The sequence below is a fragment of the Carassius gibelio genome, chromosome B8 (assembly GCF_023724105.1).
Source record: "Carassius gibelio isolate Cgi1373 ecotype wild population from Czech Republic chromosome B8, carGib1.2-hapl.c, whole genome shotgun sequence".
Taxonomy (NCBI): domain Eukaryota; kingdom Metazoa; phylum Chordata; class Actinopteri; order Cypriniformes; family Cyprinidae; genus Carassius; species Carassius gibelio.
The window spans coordinates 10,673,947-10,695,333 of NC_068403.1; the positions used below are offsets into that span (position 1 = coordinate 10,673,947).

General features: G+C 37.4%; 1 protein-coding gene across 1 annotated transcript; it reads right to left on the reverse strand.

Moving 5' to 3' along the window:
* Positions 1 to 719: 719 nt before the first annotated feature.
* LOC127963885 (procollagen galactosyltransferase 2-like) lies at positions 720 to 17,534 on the reverse strand. The gene is made up of 12 exons (XM_052563973.1): positions 17,224 to 17,534; positions 7,861 to 7,971; positions 7,531 to 7,648; positions 7,238 to 7,372; positions 6,390 to 6,594; positions 5,449 to 5,568; positions 4,641 to 4,714; positions 4,382 to 4,488; positions 4,165 to 4,297; positions 3,278 to 3,405; positions 2,961 to 3,167; positions 720 to 2,012 (listed from the first exon to the last, which is right to left on the reverse strand). Exons 1-12 carry the CDS (start codon positions 17,451 to 17,453, stop codon positions 1,739 to 1,741), a joined length of 1,842 nt encoding a protein of 613 aa, XP_052419933.1. The 5' UTR covers positions 17,454 to 17,534; the 3' UTR covers positions 720 to 1,738.
* Positions 17,535 to 21,387: the final 3,853 nt, after the last annotated feature.

Genomic DNA, 21,387 nt, shown 5'->3' on the forward strand with positions numbered 1-21,387 from the left:
CACGGATGAACAAATGTATTTTTACCACATTTACATTTGAATTTTCACCATAATGTGCACCATCGAAATAATATACTAATACATCTACTGTACTTTAATATATGTGCTATGGTATGACTGAACATAGCTTACATGTCTCATATGAGCGTAATAAATACATAATCAATCTCTCCAACTCTTGCTAGTAAAATTAATAAAACTTTTTTATCCATAAGTTAAAGGGAAACCATTACTGATTGGAGGAAATGCTGCTATTTTTGTTCTGCCACATCAATATCACTACATTCCTCAGTAAATTAAACTAATGGTTTAATCTACCAACACCAACATGGCAAAGACCGAAGACATTTTAGCACAGGCCACTCTGTGTAAACATCTCTTGTTTACTCACTGGTTATTAACATTAAATTGGCAGCACATTCTGAAACAGCAAGCTTATTTATGGTCAGGGTTTTTAGATGGTTTGGTGTGCCATGTTTTTGGTTGCCAAATGCAGTAGCTTACCATTTTAGCCATAAACCAACACATACACATCGTTTCTGCATTGAATGGAGTTTTCTAACACATCTAGTGAGTTTTTAGGACAGAAACAGTGGCTTTTGGTAATATGTTATTTAAGAAGACACTTAACCAACCAAGCACAAAAGGGTTGCCAAATATACTGAAATTAATGTGAAGCTATGATTTGTGTTATCTGGGAACAGACATCATTAGACTCATTATATTATTGATCAGTCACTTTTATTGAATCAGCCCACCACCAGCACCATGACATCTTCAGATATCAAAGATGGTAATGAAATCAACAGTCAGAGAACAGGAGCCAGCCTGCTGAGTGGAAAAATCCAAGTTTGTTTGGAAAAATGAGGGCGTTTGCATCCAGCCATTTCAAATTATGATAGTTGACATGATGCCCAGTAGAATCATACACTTTTTCAGACACATGAGCCTTCTGGAATATTCTGTAAGGAATTACTGACAATATGATGTCCACAATAACACAAAACACCTTTTGTCTCACACACACTTTGAAGCGTTGTACCTGTACAGTTGTTTGTACAGTTGCTCTTATTCATAAAAAAGAAAAAAGAAATAAATCACATACTTAATGACCAGTGAATGATGTCAAAAGTCACGTTCACCTTTTAAGAAAATGTAATGTGTTTTAGATAAAACACTGCTCTTAATTTATGGCTCTAGTATATATTAGACACATGAATTACATTTTAAAAGTGAATTTGTGATGCTATATCAACTTAAAATATAATTTCCTTCCTGACAATATACAGTAGAAATGTAGACAGGCATTAGAATTTTTTTTATTCTGTACTCTGCGCATAAACTGTATCTGTTCTTATATTACAAAAGAAAAAAAATTTGAAAAGAAAACATTAAAACAAAGATTAATCTATCTTGTTCATCCACTAGCAAACCCAAATCTAACTTCCATTTGTCTATGTTCCTCCGTCCAATCCTTCCGCACTTTGAAGTGTCCACCGAGGACAGTTTGGTCCCTGGAAGGCATGATGAAATAAATAAGTGAAAATAAAAGGAGCTTGTGTGTCTTTGCACAAAATCAACCAGCCAGCCAATGGTGTTCGAGCATCCCAGCCAGCTGTCATGCTATTGGCCGAAGTGTCGCCAAGGAGGAGGGGACTGCTGGACATTGAGGAGTGAGTTGTCTATGAGTCAGTGTGTTTTGTCATTCAGTTGTGAAGTTTGAGAAAACGTTGAGGACTCAGAGTTCGTCTCGTGTGGCTCGGGACGCAGGTGGTGGTGTGTCCCCAGTGACGCTGTTCTGAGCAACAGAGCGAATTTGTTCCTGCTGAGCAGTTTTTTTAGCATACTGTCTGTCCCAATCTGTGTTTATGGCTTCGTCATCCCAAATAGTGGAGGTCTCTGTGTCGCTGAAGTAACCCGGCTCACCTGTATAGTGTGTTGGGTACAACAGCAGAGGCTCAACAGAGAAAGCACGCAGATCTCTGGGATCAAAGTGAGACATGTATGCCGTACTGAGAGAGAGACATGAGGGGAGGGGAGAAGAAAAGCAAGGGCATGAGAAAAATTACACAGTTGATGTTACATATATTCATTTTTAAATATAATTTATTACTGTGATGGCAAATCAAATTTTCAATGGCCATTATTTTAAAACATTGCTGCTGAATAAAAGTATTTAAAAAAAATCATACTGACCCTAAACATTTTTCATCTTAATGTTTGCAAACTAATGTTTTACATGAATGTATATTAAGTAGAATTTAATTATTCGATAATGGGTAAAGCTATCTGAACAACATGAAAACATTGCATTATTTACTACACTTTACAGTAATACAACACTAAATTCACACACTTGGACGACACAATGACTCTTTCACTTTTTCTCACACACACACACACAACACAAACACACAGAAAGTGGAGTATATTTATACAGTAATCCATCTGTGATTATACCAATGGCCCTTCCCCCAAAACTCAGAGAACCATCAATGGGAATTTTGTCCCTTGAATGCAGAGAACAGGAAGAACTGGCCCTTTCCAAAATTCCACAAAGTAGGGAGAGAGACCCTGAGAAAGCAAGACAACAGAGGAGAAGGACCGCAGGGTACCGAGGGTGTTAGGCGAGAGAGAGAAGGGCCAGTAAAGGCACCACATGCTGGGGTCACAGCTAGTGCTGAACTGGGTAGAAAGGCAGTCATTGTCTGACCCAGTAGGGACACCATACCCAACCCCCCACACTCTGAACAATCTAGCACTGTTCCTGTCCCACTCAGCAGTACAGCTTCAGTGTGTACCTGCCATGTAAAAGCTTCTGCAAAATCTATCCATTAATCTATCTATCGATTGATCCATCCATTTATCTATATATCCATCAGTCCTTTCTTGTATCTATTGATTGAACTACCGGTCCATCAATCTATCTATCCACACACTCATCCATGCATCACACTTACTTTGGGTGTTTGTTGAACATGACTGGCAGGAACTCATCCACAGGGAGCATCTTGCCGAACGGCTGAGCAGCGAGGAGTTTCTTGGCCCCCTGCTGTGAAAGGGCATAACCTAGAGTCCAATATGAGTAATCAGCCTCCACCAGATTATTAACACCCTCTACAGACACCTCCGGCTGAGCTACTTGCATCCGTTTACGGCCCACATATCTATGGAGAGCAAAGCAGCAAGAGAGATATGCAGAAAGAGAATCAGTATGCTTTTGTGAATGATGGAAACGTCTCATCGTGTGTTTGTTTTCAGCTGGTGCTGTTCTTACATGAGGTCCCAGTTTAGCTGAGCTTTGTCAACATCCTCCATGATGGTCTGTAACCTCCTTTTAAATTGAGGCTCAAACCTCACGTCATCCTCTAACACCAGCACATGCTGTAGTCCCCTCTCCACCACCTTTAACACACACACACACACACACACACACAAACACACACACACAAAGTAAACGGAAAACAATTTGTCTGTTGAAAAATCTTGTTTCAGAAAATGGAAAAATGTACTTGAATGTTGCTCATCTGATTAACTGGACATTATACTACGTTTAGCTTAAATAAAACATTAATTAACAGTGAAAATCTATAAATAAAGACTGTGTGTGTATATATTTATACAGAAGCCAATATGGTCCACTCACTTTGCTTTAAAGCATTAGAGGCACAAATTCAATAAAAGTGCTGTGATAATTATTAGATGTGTTGAAGGAATATAATTTAATATAAAGAAAAAGTTTTTAGACAAATACTAGTATAGACCTCATTTGACCATCTCAATCATTCAACTCTTACACTTTATCAAAAGATAAAAGTAAGTATTGTTCTTTGATTTAATGGGAAGTATTGTATAGGTTTCCTATTTAATGTTTTATACATCACATTTACTTATGTTTATTTTATATATATTGAAAATATTTATTTGAGGTTAAAAAAAAGAGTTTTAAATTGTATTAAGACACATCCCAAATGTTTTTTCCAAAACTAAAAACTTACAAAATTAAGTCTTTCATATAATATTTAACTTGGCCTCTGTTGGTTGACAATCAGCATTTTCTGAAAGACATTTCTTTTCATTAATTATATATTGAAAAAGGAAAAACCTTGGACTCTATTCCATACTTTATTTATAGTGAGTGTTTACATGCGAGTATGTCTGTACCTGCTTCCAGGTGAAGTGGTGGCTGAGGAAACAGCCGATCTCTCCACGCGTCAGCACCCTATTAGAGTATGGATCTTTATATCCCGGCATCATTTCTATACCTAGAGCTTGAAGGTGAGATGTATTGAGACCCCTGACAGGGAATGAAAAAGGTCAAATCAACAGTTACCCAAACATCACAAATATGATTCAACAGAATGTGCCCTCGATGACCTACTTGCCATCTACAGCATCAATCAGCGTGGCCTCAAGTCCCAGCACCGCCATTGTGTTCAACATCCGTTCCCTCCGGTCCAACCTCCGCTTCAGATTAATCAGAAAGATCTAAGCAGAAAAGAGAGCAAGAGAGTCTGAGGACTGAAGCAGGGAAAAATAAGAAAATGTCACTTCAAAGAAGCTTAAATCAGGTTTCTCTGCAGAATATCTATTATGAGTGTCCAGTCAAGCAAGACATTCCAGAGATTCTGCTCTCTCACCTCGTCAAAGCCCATCTTGTCCTGGGATTTGGGTGGAGTGAAGAGAAACTCAGAGGGTTTTATGTGATGATCAACTGCAAGAAAAGGCATTTTAGTTGAATAACATGGACATCTGACCATTACACATTGGAATATAACAAAATCTAAATAAAACCTGTAAATAATAAGGGTTGAAAATAGAAAGTGTAAAAGAGTTAAAGTGCTGAAAAAAGGGTGGTTTATTAGGGACAGTGGCCATGGGTGTGCTTTTTATGGGTGTGTGTGTGTTTGCCTACATTGTGGAGCAGGCAACGGTCCCCAGGAAAAAAATATCTTGATGAACAAAAGCTACTGTTTCAAAGTTTGGGGTCAGTAAGATTTTTTTTTTTTTAAGAAATCTTTTATTCACCAAAGATGCATTAAACTAATCAAAAGTGACAGTAAAGACATTTATAATGTTCTATTTCAAATAAATGTGGTTCTTTAGAACTTTCTATTCAAAGAATCCTGAAAAAAACATGGTTTCCACAAAAAAAGAATTTTGAGCACCAAATCAGTCAATATTAGAATACTTTCTGAAGGATTATGTAACACCGAAGACTAGAATAATGGCTTCTGAAAAATCAGCTTCAAATTGTAAAAAATAATTCACATTATTACTGTTTTTACTGTATTTCTGATCAAATAATTGCAGTTTTGCAGAGTATAAAAGCCTTTTTTCAAAAGCATTTAAAAATAAAATTAGCCCTAAACTTTTGTACTGTAGTGAATGTATTACACATCTATGCTTTAATGTGTATATAATGTGCTTGTGAGTGGTGATACTCACTCATGGCCTCAGTGATGGTGTGTGTGAAACTCTCCTCCTCATCTTCTACACTCTGCTGGGCCTTCAGCGGGACAGGCAGAAAACCGTAATGTTCTCTGTTACATACATGCATCTGTACACCTACAGAAAAAACAACAGCATAATATAGACACATCATGAATATCTAACATAATTCTGTGTATGTTTGTATGTTTGTGTGGTTTGGTGTTGTCATGACTTTATTCATGGGTGTGATTGAGTCATGGTTTGACGGCTTTGTATTAGCTGTGTGTGTATTTGATTTACTGTAAATGCACTGTACTCTCTCTCTCTCTCTCTCTCACACACACACACACACACACACACACACACACACACACACACACACACACATTATTTACTTAATGGAACATCCACAAACACCCAAAGAGGCCATAAAACTTCCCAGCTGGAGCTGGTTATAATAGCCACAAAATGATCTGACATTAAATGTGTTATACTAACACAAAACCCTCCACAGCAACATATACTGGAGCTGGACAGCTGGAGGTGCAGTGATTTATGTGTTAGTTTCTAAACCGTGTCTGTTCTGGGTCCCAAAAACAGAAGAAAGGTACTCTTAACTGCCTTCATCTGTTTGCTCTGAAAAGATTTCCAAAACAACTTATGCACTTAAATAATAAAATGGCAACACTTACAGTATTAACATTAGTTAATGCGTAGCATAACCAAACAATAAAAAATACTATAATACCAGCATGTATTAGCTTAATGTTAATTTCCACATATATAACACATTTACTTTAACATTATAACATTTGAACATTATTATTTGATATTTAATATTCTGCATTTAATATTTAATATTCTGCACTTTTATTTTGATATTTATGTTTCATGTTCCTGTCATGTGCTGCTCCGTAATGGACCATTGTTAAAGCAATCCAATGGAGATCTCTCACCAGCTTGTCGTGCGGAGAATGCAAAGACCATGATGTCATCAAACGCCCAGCTGTAGTCGGGGTGAGGTGGGTGGAAAGCCATGTCGAGTGTGGCGCTACGTCTCAGATCCAGCAGGAAGGTGGAGTGCACCATGGGAACCATGAAACAGCCCAAACGCTTCCACTCACGGATAGGCTGGTAGTCTGGGGTGCGCTTGTAATAACCCTGAGAAAATGACAGAGATATCAGGCTATTGAACGTTTTTATTGTGAATGTTGAAAGTACAATTCCGTTTGAAATCTTGCCTTACTGAGAAAGGGAGAAGAATTGTTGTTCTTTGTGCACAAAAAATACTTTAATAGCTTTGTAAAATTACAGCTGAACCACTGATGTCACATGGAGTGTTTCATTGATTTCCTTACTGTGTTTCTGGGTCTGGGAACATTTTCGTTATATTGCTGTCTATGAAGGGCCAGAAAGCTCTTGGATTTGCATGAAAAGTAACATCATTTGTGTTCTGAAGATTAACAAAGGTCTTACGGTCTGGAACAACATGAGGGTGAGTAATTAATGACAGAATTTTCATTTTTGGCTCAAATGAAAATGCAATGATCATTTACTCAGCCTAATGTCATTCCGAACACTTTATGAAATGCTTTCTTCTGGGAAATCACAAATGAGGATATTTTGATCAATGTTGGTAACCAAAAAATTTGTAATGAACACTGCGTTCCACTGTGTGGTCAAAAAAACATTTTCTGTTAAGGTTCGCAGGTGAAAGAAAGTCATACAGAAACCACGAGGGTGAGTAAATGATGATAGAATTGTATTTGTATTACTCTTCGAGCCTGAGGTGAACAAGGTTTACCTGAGGTGTGATGCCACACCAGAAGTTTGAGTAGAGCGATCGGGAATCCAACATGGGTGCCACCAGTGTGAGATTCTCTGCCATCATGAGATCCAGCACCCGTGGGTTGGTCAGGAGGTTATCACTGTCGACAAACTTAGAGAAAAAGAGAGAGATGTAGTTGGAGAACTATTTACGTTTAAGTTTCATATGATAAATACAGCTGGAGTAATAGTACTTGCGGGTTTTATTTAACATGAGTGTAATGTAACATAAGTCAATTATGACAAGCAAGGCAAGTACCGTGAGCTCACCAGTATATAATCAGCCCAGCGCTCTCGTGCAGCCTTCAGCGCCGCCTGTCTGAGCTTCATTACATGACTGAAACGAGATGGAGCCCAGTGTTTCGGCCCCCACTCATCTGTGTATGACCTTATATAGAAAAAAAAGATGCATAGGTTTGGAACAGGATGGTGACAAAATAATGACAGAATTGAAATGATTTTTTTAATCCCTGTTCTGGAAATCATTAGATTTAGATGGGAAAGACAATAGCAGTCTGCTGAAAATTCCTGACATGAACAACCATTAGTGCCAATTGACTTTGAACCCGCCTGTTCTGGAACAAGATGTTTTCAACCAACCGTGGCTCCTCCATGGGCCTCCACTCCACATAATGGTATCTGCTCTGACTGTTCTTCAGCCATTCTCTCAGCATGGATGTGGTGTTGTCCACATTATGGTCCGTTGCAGCCCTTCAAGAAACGATAAAGGAGAATTTACATCGTTTGTATTTTCAGGGCTGATAAAATTCCTCAGGCACATTTATGGGCATTTAACAGCTTGCCAACAGCAGCTTGTGAGAGGTAAAAGACTTATTGTCTAAGTTTTATATAAGCATTTCAAGGGCCTAGCTTAGCATAGTTCAATATGTTACTACCAAGTAAAAAAAAATCATAAACTTCAGACTTCATCAAACAATGACTTGCAACAACATTTCTGCAAAACAGCAACTCATTTATATTTTGAACAGCGACGAACATATACGGTGTGACATAACAGTGAGTTTTCCCAGCATTACTACTCTGTGGCTTGTGGAGAACACATGTAAACACTGACACAAGCACACAAACACACTCAGTGTCCTCAGTCAGTCAGGGCTGTTTGGTTGTGCCAGTGGAAACCTCCACTGCACAGGGACTCTGCAGTGAAACCATGTGGGGAAAAAACCAACAAATATTGACATCACCTCAGTCGTCACATTCACACACACATTCACATTTCCTCACCCTACCTTTACCAGAAATAAAATTCAACTGGTGTGTATATCCATATTAATAGAGCACTGCGGGATGTTCTGCAGCAGCATCAGGATTAATTTTAAGGCGATGGAGGAAATTAAACTGGATTCGGTTTCACCTAATGTGTAGACAAGTGCAAAAACAGTTAAATGAGTCATAATAATAATAATAATAAATTACAAAAAGCCTATTCATAAGCAGCCTTTTTTTCTTATTTTCAAGTACTAATTATACATCCTTTAAGCAATAGAGGCCTACATTTAGCTAAGAAGATAAATGACATCGTTTACTTGTTTTAAAGCATAACCTTCACTCATTTCACTGAGGTTTATACTTTTAAACAGGACAAAATATAAGCCTGGTTACAATTTATTCTCTGGGGAAAAGTCTATTTTGTGCCATTTTACTGTACTTCAAGTAAACTGACATTTGTTAAAGAAGGCTTGGATGTTTTTAGCAAGAAAAAAACTATAATATTTGTATTTATTACTCATTTATTTATTTAAAGCATTGACATTACTAAATTTACTGAGATTTATGCATAAAACAAGAATTTAGAGAGTCTATTTGTGTTATTTTACTTGTCATGTACAATTATGTAAATGTATTATTTTCTATATCTGTTTGACTGTTTTTGGGGTTTATTTATTATTTATAGATTTTTTAAATTAATTCTTATTTTATTTTGACGAACATTCCCACTCCTGCCTTCCAAATCTACGGCTGTGTCTGCCTTAAACATCTGTAGTGAATAATACTAGTGTAAACCCAAAAAATACACATATAACTCCCATAAACAAACATTGTCAGACAGCAGATAACAGTGTATGCAGTGTGTGCATCTAAGTAAACTCATATTACTATACACTCTTCGTCTATAAATAATAAGTTATAGACCAGCTATGCAACACCATGACTGCTATTTTGTCACTCACACAAACACAGACAATTACTTAGCTATGTCTCGATCATAACACCATATTCCAACAAAGAGTGCCGACAATACAGGCCAAGGTAATGTATATGTGTTTTATGTTTTATGGGTGTCCAAGATTTTATGAGTGTATAACAGCAAAGGGAACAGACAGCATCAAGCTTGATAAGCAGTCTGGTTTTTTATCACGGGTTCGAAACACCTGACACACAGGTAATGACAGGTAATTCTGTGTCAAAAAGATAACTGCTTCCACACACACTGCTTATCTGATGACTTCAGCTAATGCAAGTGTGCCACAGTTGCTTTATAGGAAAACAGGCCTTCGAGCTGCAATAAATTTTCCAAAACATCTGTGAAAAATCCATTAAAATCAGAATGAACAATGAAACAAAGCAGTGCATACATGTGTATTTTATTATATTAGGATAAATACACGTGTGTCAGATTTTTCTTTGCATGCAATTCTCATACTTATGTTCAGTTCTCTGTTCATTCTATTTCTGCATTAATATGAATTAAATAAACATGTTGTGGCTCTGTCAACTGATATAAACATCTGGAATACACAGACTCACTGCATCTCGTTAAATGACTCTCTAATGACAAATGACGTGTTCTAATGGCAAATCACGTGTTCTTCCTGGGGAGAAACCTGGGGAGAAAACCCAAACAATGCATTTTGGGTTATGCTGCTCCATGACAAAGAAAATGCACATATACACATAGCGAAGTGTGCAAGTATCCCTGGTGAGAATTTAGATTTATGATTTGATCCACCCAGTGTTTTTCTTTTGTTAGTTTTTTAGTTAAATCTCGTTAAATCATTACCCCTTTCTCAAATCGAGGCGATCTCAGGTGCCTGTCTGTGTGACATCACACAGACAGACCCGCACCCCATGATAGTTTGATTGACAGTGATGTTTCAGCACAGAAGGTGTTTTTTTGTTGGATGTAATAATGAACCTAGCAGTCGTCATTTACTTCCGAGATCTGAGCCGCTGAAGACGCGCGTGAATTACATTCGTTTCTGAAGGGAATGCGCCCGATCTACCTAAATGCGACTGTGTTCGTGCAAATCATTCATAAACCAGTTTCACCAACAATAAGTGAGTATAATGTTTTTTAATGAATCTTTGCAAATCGCCTTTCCTAATAATGTGCTAATTTCACGATGAATACGGCTAAAGTAAACAGTCTCTCAGAAAGCAGCTCGGTGGGGGGGGGGGGGGGGGGGGGGCAAGCAGAGCTCATTAACATTTAAAGAAAAATGCTACAAAACGGCTTGCTCTGAAAAGAGCTGTTTTTGACAGGGTAAAAAGGGTGTTGTTTTACACTACCATTGAGAAATTTTAACCAAAGTATGTTACAGACTTTTCATTAAAACCCTAAAGAATCATATCAACCTGTGGAAATATTTTGTAATTATGATTTTCATTACTTTTCATTAATAGTGATTAATATGAATTTGTTTAAACGATTTATTTTATTAAAATTGCTTAATAAATACTACAATGATTTATAAATCCCTTACTATTTAAAGAATACATTAAATAAACAATCTCATAAAAATAATTGCAATAATATATTTAAAAAATATATTTTTTTGAAAGACATATATTTTTTGTACATATTCTTTTCTTTAATAATAATAATAATAAAATATCCCAACATGCTTTTTGATTCACCCAAATATAAGCACTGATGTGAGTGTATTTCTGCCTGTATGAATTTTTTGAGGCTGTGTCTCAGCTCTGGACACAGAGGGCAACACACATATTCATGACTGGACAAGTAAACAGCCAGAGGAATTCAAGCCTGCCAGCATATGAATGACTCCAACTTCTGGTTTCTTAAGGTTCAGTCAGTCATATATCCAGACAGACACATTCTCCTCACCTTTCACTCTCACCTCTCGAACCCTAAATTTCCTCACCCAAGGGCAAAAACACACTGCTGACACTGACGTTACAAACACTTTCTGATTGTATTATTTAGATGCTTCTCCCAGCCTGTATTTTGATTCATGTGAATTTTGTATGTTTTGAAAACAAATCATCAGTCCAATCTGTTTTTATCATTGTATCGAAACACCTGAAACACAGGTTAATTCTGTGTCAAAAAGATCACTGCTTTCACACATAGCTTATCTGATGACTTCAGCTAATGCAAGTGTGCCACAGTTGCTTTATATGAAAACAAGCCTTCGAGCTGCAATAATTTTTCCAGAACATCTGTGAAAAATCCATTAAAATCAAAATGAACAATGAAACAAAAGATGTACATGTGTATTTTAATAAATTAGGATAAATACACGTGTGTTAGATTTCACTTGTAATATTCTGTAAGTGGACCTCATGATAAAAGTTGATTAGGGATCTGTGTGTGTGTGTTTGTGGCAGGACATTTAGCTCTAGGTTTTATATGTGTGCGCTCCTGCTGTGCTTGGAGGAAGCAGGACTTTGCTTATAAAAACTTGATTTTCTTTCACCGCCTGTTTGAAGTTTATTGTAAGTCTCCAGCTCATTATCTGACTGCCCGAGGCTCACTCTCTCTTTTTGTCTCTCTGTTTCTCCTTCATATGTCCTTATTGACAGCATCTGGACACCACATGCTACTCACCTCCAAACACACACATCTTAAACTTTTTCCACCTGCACAGTACAGCCATGAGAGATATTGAGGAATATCCCCTAATAAAAGAAGCAATCATGTTTGAGTAAAACACAGAGATTACATGAACCTTGAATTAGATAAATCAGTAGAAAATAACAGATGTGTAGGAGAAAAGGCAGATTAAGCTAGAATGTTTTGGATTGATCTCTTAGGTCCTAGTTTGCAGCAGTATCCAATGAAATGTATTGGTACCTTTAATGTGAATGTAATTATGTACTTGTAAAAAAAGATTTCAAATGTCGTGAACTAGCGTCACACTCTAAATGTGTGTGTGTGAAAATACCCACCATATACCCACTTATACCCACCTTCAGATCAATACCCACCATATATCTGTTGTTTTCTCAAGTCTTCTACTGTTCAGAGCTGCTCTGACAGTGCTTAAATAAAGTTCCTTCTAGGCTGATTACCCATTTTAACTTTAACAATGGGTCTGTTGTACTAAGATGAGCATGTGTGTTCATAATCACAGAGAACAGTCTTAATAAATACAAACTATGCCCTCATAACATAAATTTGAAAACAGAAGAATGACATAATAATGAGAACTTATGTCTGGTCTCTTGGTATCACCTTAGTAAGGTTTATGAAATTTTACATATTTGCAGAAAGCTGATGCCTTTTTTAAGTCAGTATTGACAAACAACTTTTACAAAATTGAAGAAGAAAAAAATGGTAGTAGCGTTTTGAAACTAAAACACATTTTCAAATATCTGGATTAATGTGGATGTAGATCCTCTATTGACTTTTTGAAGGGATTGTTCAATGCAAAGATTAAATTTTGATTTATGATTTACTCACCTTAATTTTATTCCAAATCTCTATGAATTTCTTCTTCAGAATCAGAATACATAAAAAGATATTTTCAAAATATTTTAACTGTTTATGTAAATAAAAGTAAATGAGGTCCAAATCAACACTGGACCATTGACTTTCATTGTATAGACAAAAAAGTCATTATTGATCTTTTTTGTGTCCGAATTATTTTTTACAAATTCCAGTTTTAGAACAACATAAAGGTTAATTAATGATGACAGAATCATATTAGATGAACCTTCCCTATTACACAAAAAAATGACAAAGTATACTACTGCATACACTGTGCAAATAGTTCTGCTTTGGAACATTATTGAGAAAAGATACAAAAAAATGAATGTATTTCAAACAAACATTTTAAAATATGAATGAAAATGCCCACTGGTTCAAACATAGCCAGTTACAGATGTGTGTGTGTGTATACACGTGTGTGTGTGTGCTTGCTTTGCAGTAGCTCTGCCCCCATGCATGGGCTGACGTGGCTGCCTGGCTCTGTAGATTGAGGAGGGGGCAAAGGGGCTTGTGAAGCCCTTGCTGTACTCAAATTCCTCCAGCCACCCTCTGTCAACACAGCCCTGCCATGTCACACACAAACACATCTAGAGAGTGTGATGCTAGTTCATCCCCCTCATGACATTTGACATCTTTTCTACAAGTACATAATTACATACACATTATAGGTACAAATACATTTCATTTGATACAGCTGCAAACTAGGACCTAAGAGAACCAAAAGCAACAGAAGTAGTTAAATTAGTTGTAAACACATCCTGTATCTGTAAAAATGAATGCTTTTCTCAAGAGTGCATATAGACTAGTCGGTCTGGAAAGCAGGAGAGGTTCCCACAATCCCACCTGACACACTGACAGAGTTTATCAAACATTCACATGAACCCATAAACTCTCCCTTCATCTTCCTTGTGAATATAAACACATCTGTGAAACACTGTGAAAAAGGTATGTGATATGTGATTATGCACAGAACAAGAGCAAGAAAAATGGGAAAGGGGTGTGAGAGAAAAAGACTGACACAGGTAGAGGTAGACAGATAGATTGATTGATTGCACTGCAGACATGAATGATAGCCATCCCAACTGTTTACCAGAAGGATGAAACCAGGAGAGAGCAATAAAACTGCATTTCTCCTTCAACAACATAAACCTCTGCCACCTCTAAATACCTCCCTATATGTCCCCACAAATCTGCTTGCTTCATGCACATCTATCTTGTCAAGTGTGCCTTTTGAGGCAACCTAAAACAACGTTCTGTGGAGTGTGAGAAAAGACCCAAAAATATCTAGGTCTACATAATACCTGGAGAAAGTTATGCAATATCAAATAATTCATTAGCAGCTGCATTGGACCTCAGAACATTTTGAGCCAATCAACAGAACCATACAATGTCATGTGACTTAACAATCCAAAACTGCAAACAAGTGTTGCATTTAGTGTTGCAATGAAAATGCTGCAAAATCCACTATACTACCATGCCATTTTTACATAATAGTATTGTGTAGATTATTTGGTGACCTGCCCTGACCCAGAACACTGCACACCAATAAACTACTATTCCAGCTTGACTCCAGACACCCATGACTAAAGTCTGCAATCGTCCTGCCGTCTGGACTTTTGTGCACTGTTGTTCCTCTACACTTGAACCCCTGCTGGGTTAAGGCATTTTGGGTTTTGGGTGGATGGGATAGACAACTGAATTGAGGTAACTGTTGTCGGAAAGAGTAGAAACTGATTCTGGAAGGAGAACTGCAGAAATGCCCAAGTTAGGCTAAAGACCCCATCAAACACTGCGCCAGGGTCTAATTAACAGCAAAACTCACGCAAATCTAACAAAAACACAAACACACACAGAGCTGTAATGAAAAACACAAATAATCATTTGCAGATCTGACCTTCAGATCAATACCCACCATATCTCTCTTGTTTTCTCAAGCCCTTTGTTATAGCTATTCAACAGACTTTGTTTATTTAACTTGCCAAAATGCCCAGCATTCCTCAACAACAGCATCAAAACTGCTGGAATGAACACCGGAGTCTGAAGGAAAACTGCTCGCATGGTTGTCAAGAAAATCACATCATACCGATAAGGCCAGTAAACAGACACAAAGAGCAGTCGGCTGTTATAAACGAGTCTGTGTTCAGTAATCTTGACTGTAACTTGATCAGTCATTTCTTACTTATGTAAAAGCTGTGTTGGCACCATTAGTTAATTACAGGACTGTGCCTTTAGGGAACATGACGCTGGGTTCACACTCTTCCTTCTTTATTACTTAAGACTGTCTGAACCATTAATCAAGACACTGTCAGAAGAGATTGTCCTCTCTGTCTCTCTCGTTAGTGCTAACAGTTCTCTTCAGTGTTACAGTAGCGTAGCTCCTGCTAAAGTCAGGCAATCACAGAAACTCTTTATGTAATCAAAGTTCCTTTAAGGTAGTGTAAGTAGTGACAGATCTTTTCTTTCTTTTTGTGATATACATTTGAGTGAAGCAGATTATGGAAAAAAATATTTGTTCTCTCCATCAGTTGCTGATTGGATGGAAGGAGATCTGAATGCGATTGTGAATTTTCATTTCATGTGGAACATCTTGCCTACCTTTTTAAGTACAGTAGGCGTAGTTACCTACAAGTACAGCTATCATTTACTTGAATAAAAAATCTCCATAACTATAGTTAGGATTATAGTGATATCAGTAATTTTGCTTATTCTCTGTTCCAGTTATGCTATTCAACTATTTTTCAGACTAGTATAATGAACACACACAAATTCTAATGAACTACACTTACTTAACAAATAAAAGAAGAAAATGTTGGACAGAGAGATATCATTGTGTTTGACCAGTTTGCGTGTTCAATAGGGATGGAATGTGGATTGTTAGGCCACTCATGGTGCCCCTGTGTAATTTTCAACAGTTCCCCTCCCCTGCCCTTGCTTCTCCTTTCTTTCCCCTAATTCCCCACATTCTTTTGCAAAGCAGTGAGACTTTCAGCCTGTCATTTGACTGCTCCGTTTGTTCAGTAATCTCCTGCAGGCCTTCATAATAGTGCACATACACACATACAAATGTCCACAGGCAGCTAAAGTTGACATGAAATAAAGAAATTATTTTTTAAATTGATTTTATAGATCTTATTGTAAACAATTTATCCATGCATGTTTTTTTTTTCATTGTTGCTGACTTGTAATGTTTAATCAAAATGTCATAGCCATACCTCTGTGTATGTTTACATAGTCTGTGTAGCAGAGTTTAGCCTATGGCTCAAATGACATGAAACAGGATTGAAAATGAATTTCACTTCATAAATGTGTGCATCATTCTAAACTTTCTCCAGTTAAAACCTGCCAAAGAAATAAATGTAAAAAAGTGTTAAAACATAAGGCATAATAGTGGAGTGGGGTACACACATAGTGAATGTTTCCCAATCAAAGCTGCTCCGCTCAGACTGTGGAGCAGCATAGAGATGAGAGGGAGATTAAATTAAAGTTGTTTGTGCCTCTAACCAATTGAGCTGGAAAGAAATCTAAATCACTTGTTTGTCCTAAAGCTGAAAGGAAGAAAAAACAGATAGAAAGTGAGCATGAAAGAGACTTGTCCCCTCCTTCCCCTCTCTTGTATTTATTGAGAAATACAAGAAGTGGGCGGGGATATCTGAATCAAGTGTATACGTTTCACCAGCGTTTTCAAATAACATTTCAGTAACAACAAAACATTTACAATTTAGAGCAAATAAATACAGTCCATTTCGCTTGAGAAAGTCACAGTACGCAGCTCATTTGATTTTTATGTTTAGGACAGCACAAAACATAGGTATTGCAATTACCTATCACTTTTAGTTCATTTGTTATTACACATATTACAAGTAGGCTATGTCTCAGTTGGTAGGGGTGGTTGCGCAAAACGGGCTAATTTCCACTCGAAAATTATGCTGACAGAAATTCTCCTAAAACTCTAATTATAAAGAGAACCGACAGGACATGTTGCTTAGCCAGCAAAATCCTTTCATCTTCATTCAACATGTAATTAAATCCGTGCACACACGCGTGGACAGAGTGCAGTAAACCCGCTTTAACAGGTCTGCTGCACGCAGACAGCGCGTCTCTGTTCCTCTATCTGCCAGAAGGTTTTCATTAACCAAACCCTACCTGCGCGCACTTCACAATAACCCCACTATGTTACAGACCTCAGCGTTCTACCAACGAACACACTTGCTGCAATGCAAACCATACACCTCTACAGCCGCACGTCCCTTTTGGAGAGGCTCGCTCACCATATCGCAATCCGGTCCTTTGGGTAGTCCAGGCTGTCGATGCAGCCCAGGTAGTACGGCAGGCTGTGCGCCGAATTCCGAGCCAGGATCGCGATCATGACTTTGGGCTTGAGCAGAGAGGATTCAGGCACGGGATTCAGCTCCTGCACATGAGCCACAAGCTCTCCACGGCAGTTTTGCGCCATCAGAGCGCAGATCACAGCCACCACCACGAATCGCTCAGCCAGCATCTCTTCCTGATGGACTCACTGTCACAACCTGAGCGCGTGTGTGAGTGAATGGGAGGCTGGAAGACACGGAGGGTGTGTAAGGAGGGGTAGAGAGAGTTGGAGAGGTTACCTCTTGACGAAAGTGGGTTGCCTCCTCCAGATTTTCATACCCTTCACCAAATCATTGCGTAAAGAACTGGTGAAAAACTGCTTAGTGAGATCTCAACATGATAGCTTTATTATTAGAATATATTTCTATAGCTATAGGTAGGCATAGCTATTTAAATATTGTACTTAGCGTACGAGTCGCCCGAGACAACATTTTAAGTTGGGTATTCAGATAAAGAAAAATAAAAAGATGATTATTATTTACTAACTAAACATGTAATGGCGAAATAATATCTCATTTATTTATTATTTTGACTCCTGAAACACTGTTGTCCAGAGCTCTTTATTCCATTTCGTTTATTCCCTTCCATTCTTTCCACATTGCACATTATCCTACTTTATCCATCGGGTGCTTGATCTTATTCCATTTGCGTCTCTTGCATCCCATGATTCCCAACACTCTTGAGAGTTTAGTCATGACATCATCCAGTTCACTACAGCTGACACCTGCTTCTCTTTCTATCAGCTTTCTCTATTTTCTGACGTTTTGGTGGCTAATTCCAGTACGTTGTATATTGTATTCGGTGACTTAAGCACATGGACGAAATGAGATTACAGTGATGAATATTCTTAGACTTAGCCTAGTTGACTGATTTTGAATAAAACTGCTCCCGAAGGGACTATTTTATCGAGGGACGTTTGACTTGCATTTCTTTGCGCTTTTTAAAACTACTTTTGATCTAATGGCGACCCCTAGTGTTTAAAACTGGAAGCGAGGAACAAAGTAGCTACCTAAAAATAATGATCTCGTATAAATGTTAAAAGTTACGGATCCTTTTATTTATTTTTTTAATAAAAAATATTTTAAATGTCAGATACCATTCGGCGGATTCTTTGTGTTTAGCCTGCTGCAATTCGTTTATTTTAAACTCTAAATCCAGATTAATATGGTATCTAGATTTTGTAAAAAAAAATATATATAAATATATTTTTTAGCATACCAGCTGGACATTCAAGTCTTCCAACAGCGTTCATCAGCAGTTAACATAACATAACTACTATATCTATGTGCACTTTAAAGTAAAAAAAGAAAAAAGGTTCCCATATGGTCAAGACAAGAGACAAATGTTAGACAGAGGACACACCTTTAAACCTGCAGGTTCTCCACCAAAACCATATTTGACATAAGGGGATATGAATGAATGTTTTCATCATTCGGCTGACAGTAAAACTCTCTGAGAACAGCCAAAGCAGAAATTTGGCTAAGTTACTCTGGCTGGTGCAAACCTGGTTTCCGTCTGCTATGTCTATGACTATGACTATGTCTATGTCTGGTACAAATTCTCACATTAAATGAGTTATTCTGACAGTTTCTGCAATATTTTACACCACCATATGAGAAGTTTGGATCAGGTCACTGGTGTCAAGTCCCAAAAGAAATGCATATACCAGAGTGATCTAATGTTTCTTCAGAATGCAAGGAAGCTTGTGCCTTCTCTCTGTGGGCAAAGGTGGCAGCTTTTAGTAAATCGAATGAAAGCAGGTTTCTAAAGAGGCTCGTCGAAGTTCTAGTGGGAATGTTTTTAAAAAGATGAGAGAATGGCAGAGAGCTTATAATTAGAGGACAGTAATGGATTACATTTATAAAGGGTTTCTGCAGTTAAAAGCAGTGTCAGGCATGTAGGAAGTGTTTAATGGTGGACAAAAGAGGGATTGGATGAGAAAAGTGAGAGATTCATGCAGAATGAGGAGAGTGAAAAGAGGGGGGAAAAAAGAAGGAGGGCAAGAGAGGCCTGCTGGACTGAGTTAGATGTAATTGCTGTGAGCTCATGTTGGCAATGCAGAGTGACAACCAAGCCAGAGCTCTCACAGGGCTGAACTCTACTCTCTCGCTCTCATACCAGATCTTTCTTTCCTCCACTTCTCCTACACACACCAGATGGAGATCAGTCACACGCATTCATGCTCACATGCATTAAACCTACCTAAATGATCCCATTTTCATCATTGAGATCCACTTCAAACATAACCGTTCACCTCGGTTCCTCCAAATGCTGTCCTCTAGAGAGCACAACAAGCACTAGTACTAAACTCACACCAGAACACCCAAATGCTGTCCTCTAGAGAGCATAACAAGACTAAACTCACACCAGAACTCCACGTGAGAGAGAACACCACAGCCAAACCTCCAGAACGTGTTGTACTCTGAGGCGGCATTCACATGAGAAGGGATTTATTGGGTTTTACCTTACAGTGGAAAGAACAAGTCGTCAATGCCTCTGCCCATATTCTTGCCTGTACTGTTTCTCACTTGCAGAGCTGTATGATAAATCAAATGAAGCCTTCACCCTATGAAGTAGCCACGTTATGCATGTGTAATATTTGATTAAAAAATATAGATAGACAGTTTATATGGTGGGATGTACTCTTATCCAAAAATAACAGCAATCTTTATTTTTATTTAATTTAAATTTGATCACAAAGTTTGTGCAAATTGTATCTTTTAAATAGGCTTCATTATTTTATTTCATACTTATTTTTAGTTTAATGTTATAATGAACTGTGATATAATATGAAAATGATCAATTTGCGTAGAATATATATATTATTTATATAAACACAACTGTTTTCAACACTGATAATATAAGAAGAAATGTTTCTTAAGCACCAAATAGAAGCATAGAATGATTTCTTAGGGATCACGTGACACTGAAGGCTGGAGTAATGACAATTCCGCTTTGACAGCACAGAAATAAATGAATAAATTGTGAAATACATTTACAATATCTGTGTTCTTGCTGTGTTTTGATCAAATAAATACAGCCTTAGTGATCATATGAGACTTATTTCAAAAACAAAAATTATAAAAATCTTGCTGAGCCCTTTTAATAATATGCTTTATAAACATATTCTAAATATTATACACAAAAGTCGTATTACATATTAAACAAGTTTACATATAAATATAGAAGCTTTTATTGATTATTGGCTGTGGTTTACAAAAACCTTTTTTTTTTTTTTTTTTTTTTTCGTACCTCAATCTCTTTGGGATTCTTAAAGTTCCTAATCATAAATCGAACAGGGGGAAAAAAAAAAAGTTTTTAGAGTTATAGACATTTGCTATCAATTTTACTTCTCAAAAAATGGTTTGTGGCACTTTCTGCATGTCCATTTTTCCCAATTATCCTGCACAAGAGATTTTTGCGTTAATAAACCCACAGACTCTCTAGAAGCACCAAGTAAATAAAAGCTGTGAAAGGAGCATATTAGAGTTTAACCACTGGAAACAATAATGTGTCAGAATATCATAAATACCCTGAAATGTCCATCACTGCACTATAGCAACCCAAATGAAGTACTAAAGGTATCAAAATGATGAAAAGCAAAAATAGTGAGCAGTCATGAAATCTTAAACATACACGTTCATTTTATACCATTATATATTTTAATCTAATAATATAGCATTTTATACATTTCTATCAGTGTAGCTCCATTCTTCAACCTGCAGGTGGAGACAAACCACAAGAAAGTAAGTGAAATTAAACCGCACACATGCTTCGCGTTGGTCTCTGTGTGGATTCTCCGAAAAGACGTGCTGTTGGACAGTTATTTAACAATATAGTTAAACATTTGCACGGTTTGACATGGTTGAAATGTGATCTGCACATTTCTGAATTTGAAATTCAACCCTAGAAACCATTAAGTATTTTTAACGTTATGAGTCAGACCCCCAATAGGAAATATGACGCCGTAAAGGATTTATGATGTCAGCAAAGCAGTAGGCTACCTACACACACACACAAACACACACAAATTAATCGGCGAGACAGCACACAGAAACCACAGC